This window comes from Crocodylus porosus, unplaced genomic scaffold, assembly GCF_001723895.1.
Source record: "Crocodylus porosus isolate Cpor-Errol unplaced genomic scaffold, CroPor_comp1, whole genome shotgun sequence".
NCBI lineage: Eukaryota > Metazoa > Chordata > Crocodylia > Crocodylidae > Crocodylus > Crocodylus porosus.
This window is the reverse complement of record NW_017728910.1, coordinates 7,452,904-7,460,892: the sequence shown is the minus strand read 5'-3', so window position 1 is coordinate 7,460,892 and position 7,989 is coordinate 7,452,904. Positions and strand designations below refer to the sequence as shown.

Below are 7,989 nucleotides of genomic sequence, written 5' to 3'. Positions count from 1 at the left end.
CATTTGTACATAGATGGCACTGATTCCAGACATCTTTCATTGCCTTTCCATTCTTATTTAGTTAACAGCTTCACATACATTTTGCATTTATACCTAATTAAAGTTTGTGTCTGTGTATGTGTGATTGTATTGCTGGTCTTGTTTGGAGAATATATAGAATGTTAAATGTTTTAAATAATATTATTTTAGGTGTTGGTTCTATTTTTATGTTAGTTATTTAATGATATTTGTTTTTGTAGGTGTAACCTATCCGTTGAAGAAACCTACTTTTTTTTTTTTTTGCTTCTTGTTACTTCATCCGGACTATTTAAGCAGGAAGCTTTTAAAGAATGAGGTTGAAGACATCACTCTCAAAGGAACCAAAACATATCCTTTGTCTCAGAGCAAAACATTAGAACCATGTAATAACTTTGCATAACTTTATTAGTTCTGTATTATACATGCTGAAGTAAGGCATTTTAAGTGTTTGTACCGGCACTATGAATTAATTTGTACACATTATACAGATGTAAGAACTTACTCTTTCCTGCTGGCCCAATTATTCAAGAACCTGAATATCTCAAGCTGGGTGATAGGCATACCTCGTTTTCAGTGATTCTATTTAGAATGTAGGCTGTTTATTACTTTGGAAAAAAGCACCATTATTTTTCAGGAAAGTGGTTTCTTTTATCCCCCTCCTCCCCTTTTAGAGTTTCTGTTTACTTTTGGAAAGAGATCCTCTTCCCCCTTCCAGCAGCTAATAAGTGTGCTACTATCCACTTGTCTGCAGTAAGCCTAATAAACTACCACTGTTGGGTAGTTACCGGGTATGGGCGCTTGCTCTTACATCCAGTTGACATTCACCAGTCCTCTCCAGGGGTACTGCAACCCCTGGTCAGTTTGGTTGGGGCTCTTATTCTCTCTGTCCTCCTGCCTGCCATGACTTTGATGTTATTATTTTTTGAAGTTATTAACGAAAGGGAGGAGTGGTGACTACCCTGCCTCCAGTACATGTCACCGTTGGTTCCCTCCCCAAGCTCCGTGTCAATAATAAAAAAAAAAAATGGAGGGAACAACAAAACAACCAGAGAAAAAAGGTTCTTTTCTTTTTTTCTTTCTTTCTTTTTTTTTTTTTAAGATGCACTCTCCACTTTTTTTATGGAATTTCCTCTCTAGGGACTGAGTCCTGGACAACCCCTTGGCTTAATTTGTCACCTTCTCCTTGCTGGTTGCAGCTGCGCCCAGCTTAATTGGCAGCCCCCGGCCAATAAGAAGTCAATATAAACAAACAAAAAAAAGAGGAAAGATGTGGGAGAGCGTTGCCTTCTTCCCTCTCTCTCTCTACCAGGTGGTAACTTCCTTCCTTCCCTGACGCCTGACCCGTGATGCCACTGGCGAATGGGGTTTTGTTTTTTCTTTACAGTCTCTCTCTCCTTTTTTTTTTTTTCCTTTTTATCGTGGCCCTGCCTGGCTTAATTGTCGGCCTGCAGTCATCAATCAGCACTTTGGAAAACAAACAAGTAAGTGGCTTGGGAGCATCCGCCTCTTTTATCTCACTCTCTTTTCTCTCCTTTTCCTTCTTGTGCTCCTTCCTTTCTTCTTTCACTCTTTTAGCGTGGGGTTCTCCAAGCTGCTGAGACCCAATCAGGCTCTTACCCTGCTGCCGGGGATGTCAGTGTCGGGTTGAGCCTTCCCAGCCTCCATCCTGTCTGTGGTCTTCCATCTTCCCTTTCCCCAGTGTCCTGGTTCTGCCTACAGCCCCTAGATATTGCCCCAGCCACGGATCCCCACCAATCCACCTCACCTGCAGAGGTGATGAAGCTGAGCTGGGGTGAACTGGAAGCTCCTACCGTAGTGTGGAGGTTCTATTCTGGTTGAGCCCATTTCCGTGGCCGAGGGAACACCCCAGGTGAATATCCTTCAGTCTTTCACACCACCACCAAAAGTATATGCTTCACTAATACTTATTAGTGTATTCTTATTAGGGTATTCTTCACTGTCTTCTTAAAGGGGAATGTCATTAGTTCCCATGACACCATTAATAAACCAAGAAGTACTTGTTTGGATTATGCTTTTATGTTTCAACACTGAGGTTCTTCTGTAGGTGGAGCCTAACATTTAATTTGTTTAATAGGTATGTATTTTAATACTGTGTTTATTTTAAAAATGGCATAAACTTTTATTTTATTTTATTTATTTTTTGTTGTTTTAAGTTGATTTTTGACGCGTCTCTTTCTAATGTGAAAAGCAACATGTGAAGAAAAACACCTTCAACATATGCAAATGACAGTTCCTTAAAAAATTAAGGGTTTTTTGTTAACTTTTTTTTGTAGCAATCCTTAATTTTTCACTGTTTAAGCAAGATGTATATTCTAAGATTACTTTCGATAACCAAACAGCTTATTAGAATTCAGACTTCCTTAATTCAGTTACACATAAAGAATTGGTTAGTTGTGTGGGCTGGACAACAGCTGATGAACTGTATTCATGCAGCGATGACCATCAGATTATGAAATGGAACTTGTTAACTAGTGAGACAACCCCAGTAGCGAAGCTTCCTGATATCTACCCTATAGATTTTCATTGGTTTCCCAGAAGTGTAGGTGGAAAGAAGCAAACCCATGCAGAGAACTTTGTACTCACAAGTTCAGATGGTAAGTTGTCTTTAAAACGTATCTTATAAATTCCCAGTGCATTATGTATAAGTTATTTCCATTAAATGTGAAATGATTTCCTATCAATGTAATTATAGATGAACTACAATTATTTTTAGACAATAAATATATAATTGTACTATAGCTCCTTTTTTTCTTTCTCTGTGCCATGTGCTTGATCCTTTGCTTTATTTGTCTTGCTTGCTTTGTTGACTTTGTTTTGGTGGGGTGAGGGAGGCATGGGGCTTAGGGGATGGAAAAAGAAGGCAGAATGCAGGAGTGGTATTGGACTGTACTCTTTCAAAATAATTTTCCTCTTTATTCTGTTCTTACACACCTTTTGTTTGAAGTCCACTTTTTCCTTTTAAGAAAGAGACTTTTCCCAAAACTCCTATTACTTTATCAAGGACACACTACATAGCAACAACCATCCCTTCAAATGAGAGCCTGGGTAGAGGTTCCTCCAGAACCCATTAGTACTACTCCTTAAGAGGTTTTGTTTATGCCAGAGACTTACTGATTTATGCAAACTTTGGTGTGAAACTTTTATGTTGTATACCACAAGTAAAATAATTATAAAAAAAAAATATCAGACATATGCATCAACAAACTGCTTAAGAAACAAGTGTCTGTTAAACTGCCTCAACACAAGGTGGTAGCCATGTGCCTTAAACACTGTACCTCAAAGATAACTGTATATTGTACCTTAAACTGTTAATCCCTTTCCTTCTGTCAGTAGTGAAGGATTTTGTATCCACAATCAGTAATGGTTTACTTCATGGGGGAGAGATCTTTTTCATTGTCTTCAGACTTGTTACCGCTTCCTTCATTCTGCTTTTAAATAACAGTCTGTAGTTGAGTGACATTTGCAATTGTGAATTTTCTTCAACTGTCAGTAGCTCTTCCTCCCCCACCAGGTTCTTGATGCCATTTTTAGTTTTATTTTTTTGGTTCACATATTTTAGGGGGTGAAATTTCCTCTTTGAATTTCTCTAAGGAGAAATGTGCCAAAACTTCAATTCCTTCTTTTTCTATAAATTCATGACTTTTTTGCCTGTTATATATCCAGGTTGGTTATATTAGTTCCAAAGCCCATATCCAGTCAGATTTGGAAAAAGTCTTTGTCTTCTGCACAGATATTTTGGTGGACAGTTGTTGACCAGTTGTTCACCATGGAGTTTTAGTTCATTTTTTTGACTATCCTGAATCAGACCACTGAACACTTTGTAAATAAAAAGTTGGAGCCTCAATTTGAATCTGGTCAGTGAAGAGCTCATATAAAGCCAAGGACAGATTTTATGCTTTACTGGTAGCCTACATGGTGAAGGAAGTGTCTTGCAGTGTTTCATAGTAGTTATTTTTTTAAGACCTAATGCAGGGTCGGAAAATTATTTTGGGTGCAGGGCTGCTTAACGAGGTTTGGTGAACTTTTGAGGGCTGCATGGGTAGCCCAACCCCTTGACAGTTGTGGGCCTGCCTCTGCCCCCCTGTCACCATCTTGGGACCAGAAGTTCCACCCCCAAACCCCTGACCTTTGCCGCAGGAAATACCTCCCATTGCCCCCAGAAATACTGCTTGGCAGGGGGGGTTGGGTTTGCCATTGTAGAACCAGAAAAAAACCAAATCATATGCTAAAAGTCAAACACTTACCATAACATGTTTTAATTTTATTACAAAAAATATTTTTGTCATGATTTGTGTTTGCATACTATATATAGAGGTGATTGCATAAGAATTTATTTTTGAGTTACTAAGTCTTGTATATTGTGTAGCGGGTATGGTTGGGGCATGGGGGGTTTGTGAGGGGTTGTGGCTGCATGTGTTGGGTATAGGTTATGTTGGGGGGTTGTGTATATGTTGCGGGTTGTGGGGGCAGGATGTGGGTATGTGGTGCTTGTGAGATGTGAGGGAGGATGGGGGTGTGTGGGGACCCACCCCAACACTCCTTCTTGGCTCAGCAGCAGGCAGGGGTGCTTGTGTCTGGCACTGTTGCCCAGCAGTGCACAGCTGCAGCCAGTGCTGCACATTGCAGCAAGGAGTGCAACCCCCATTGGGCCATCTCTTATTGCTGGTGGTCCCCGCTGCCCGCAAACAATCACCACACTTGCTCAGCATGGAAAGGAAGCCACATGCGCTGGAGCTGGCTGCTTTTCTCACTCCCTGTCCCCAAAACACTTTACTAACAAGCATAATTTCCCTCTCCCTTGGATTAATCTATCTGTTATCCATACGCACTGGTCCACCTTGGTGGTAATGATAGGAAGATAGAATGATCATGTTGGCACTTGAGTTCAGTCTACATTACCACTTTTCTTAGTGATGACTTGTAGGGATGGAAAAAAAGTGATCTTTATGGGACTCCAAAGTAGGAGTCTGGTGATTAAAAGTGCATTTACTTAAAAAGGGTGATATGGGGAGTTCCTCCAGAAAAAAATACAAACCAAGTATAGTTTGTTTTTTTTATTTTTGCTGGATCTTGCATCTAACAATATTATGTTAGGATTGACCATATCAAATTCTGTAGAACGCTTCCAGGTTGATACTGATAATGGGTCATGGAATCATAGAGCAGTAGGGGTAGAAAGCACCTCCATAGGTCATTTAGTCCAGTCCCCTGCCTGAGGCAGGACTATCCTTATCCAGACCATCTACACAAATCCACAACCTAAACTCTTAATCAAACTAGTCAATCCTGACACAACACAAGACTTAACGCACTAACTTGCCACAGGTGTAAAGCAGGGGAACCATGGCAGCCAACATCCTGACTCTGTAAAAGGTGGTGAATACACGCTCAAGAGATCCCAGGTAGAGTTCTGTGCCTCCTGCTTTACAGGAAGGCAAAAACTCCCACAGTCCATACCAATCTGGGGCAGAATTCCTTCCTGACTGCAAATATGGTGATTGACCTGAAGACTGAACTGAGGGGAGGAGCAAGACCCTCTAGCCATGAACTGCTGGCTTTAAGTCCCAGCAGCAGCACTGGCACACCCTAGTCAAAATCCCCAGCCTTGGCTGCAGCCAACACCCAATGCCTTTAAGGGTTTTGTTACTCATTACACTTTAAACTTCTCAAATGTTGACCAGTGTGAGTGTTGAAGGTTTAGAGCAGTCACATGTTCAGGCTAAAAGCCTTTTCTAACTCCTTTTCTGACTGTCCCTGTCCTGGATAGCTGAGACTTGCCACTAGAGGGCTGCCAAGCAGGGGTCCAACCAGGAGCTCTAGCTGTGAGTTGCCACTAGAGGGCTGGTGAACCAGGACAGGCTTCTACCTGGTGAGGGTGGGTTGGGGAAATGGATTGGTGGGGTGGGAGCATGAGACTAGAAGGCGAGAGGTTGTGAAATGGGAGGTCGAGAGGCAGGGGGAATGGAGGCTGAAGGTTGGGTGGCTTAATGAAGGAAGTCAGCCTTGGAAGCCACTGAAGGATAAAAGAAAAAGGGGGAAAAATTAATTTGCGAAGAAAGAGTAAGTAAATTAAAGACAATCTCATATTTTAATAAATTGGGATTGGGTAGCCCCAGCTCACAGGAACCCTGATCTGACTCCGTACCTTGCTCCGTCTTCCACAACCCCTAGCCCTCCGTCCCAGACCAGTCTGTATCTCTGTCAGAGGCTTAGCCAGTTCACATCCCTGGCACCAGGAGGCAGAGTTAGCTTGATGCCAGTACTACCTGCTGCACAATAGAGTTTAGGGAGTAGAAAGTTTGTCCTCACAGAACAGGGTAGGGGGGAAGGGACACGGCATGCTGGGATGCTGGCAGACTAAAACTTGGGCGGCTTTTCTCTGGGGAGTGGCCACATATGTGTGAAACTTGAGCTGGATAACACGAATCAGAGAGAAATCTTCCCTGCAGTGGTGTAACTTTTAAGATACCTTAAGGTTGCTTAAAAATAGATTAAACATCTTAGTGTATGGACAATCCACGAGTTAAGAGGTCTCTAAGTTGCCTAAATTTAATATGTAACACAGCTCTTAGGAAGGCTTTAAAAAAACCACCAAGATAAGTAGCAGCATGAGCAGGTGGAAGTGGGGGTGGAATTTCCTTTCAGCCCCATGTGGCAACTTACTGACAACTTGTAACAGAAGAACATCTATTGGGACCATTAACATTAATTTCCAAAGCATGTTCTGCTCTGAATTGTCCAGAATTGTGATCTAGTATACGGATCGACAACATTTTTGCAGTGTGGGAAGCTGCTTTATTAGAGCTTAGCTCAAAGCACTCACTATTTCCAGCTCAGTTTGCAACAACCAGAACTGAAGTCATTGCTCCCCACTGTGTTGTAGCCACCACCGCTGAAGTCTCATGTTGGCAAAATGCCACATAATATGGCTCTGCAGTCCATAGGTTGCTGACCCCTTGTTTAGGATTTTGGCTTTGGTTAAATGAATTGCTTAACTGGACTGTGGATAGTTTCTCTGTGAGCTTGGGCAATTTCTGGCTATATCTGTTGTGTCCGGCGTGATTTTCTTCAGTGGTGGATGGGCACAATGTACATTTGAAGGAAGGGAAAAAGCCTTCCCTGAACAAGGCATTGGATGTTACAGTGAGGATTTATGCCAATTGCACACAACTTTTTCACTAACTAGGAAGAGTTTGCATTGGATTTGTAGGTAAAAACTCATCCATCTGGGGTATTCAGTACTTCTTGAGAAGTGAATGGATTATAATTATGGAATGAAGGCTGGCTCTGCTGACTAGTGTATGAGGGATGAGTCCATGTAACTCAAGAAGCCTTCCCAAATACTTGTATATTTTCAGCCAGCTAGGATGCTGGGTTCTCCTGTGGGCTGCATGCAGTCAGATTTAATTAAGTGTGTTATTACCCAGAAAAAGTTATTTTGGGTGGGAATGAAAACTTCTCTGGAGGCTGAGTATAAAATTCTCTTTGCACAGACTTGGAGAAATTCTTTGTTTTGGCCTATCTGTTATGTCCTTTATTTTCTATCATGGACACTTGAATTCCCATCCCCTTTTTGCATGTGGCTCAGGTCACAAAACCAATGTAATCTGAAAGCATTAGCCTCAATTACTGATCAGCTAGTTATTTGAAGGCCAACATATTTATTGTCATGAGGAAAAAAAACCTGTTGAGAGCCTATCAGATTCTTGATATGTGGATAAAGGGCAGTTGTCTCTTGGCATATATGGGGATTCTAATGGGATCCAAGAGTCACTAGCTCTCAACTCCTTATACTGAAGAATCAGAGATCCCTTTTCCTTTATGCTGTTCAAACTTGTGGAGGCCAACACTGATGAGGTAGCTGAGGAAATATGGGGCCTTTTTATGTTTCTAGAGGTCTTGAACCATTTTGCTACTTTCCTGACACTGAATTTGCTTGCCTCATCTTCG

At 41.6% G+C, this 7,989-nt stretch overlaps 1 protein-coding gene across 1 annotated transcript in view; it reads left to right on the top strand.

The window, feature by feature from the left end:
• The first annotated feature begins 231 nt into the window (after positions 1-231).
• The window catches only part of IFT80 (intraflagellar transport 80), a 139,812-nt gene continuing 132,054 nt past the window's right edge, over positions 232-7,989 (top strand). The window contains exons 1-2 of the mRNA XM_019532664.1: positions 232-366; positions 2,415-2,633. Coding sequence (XP_019388209.1) covers positions 330-366; positions 2,415-2,633 — 256 coding nt within the window. The 5' untranslated portion in view covers positions 232-329. The remainder of the gene's footprint in view (positions 367-2,414; positions 2,634-7,989) is intronic.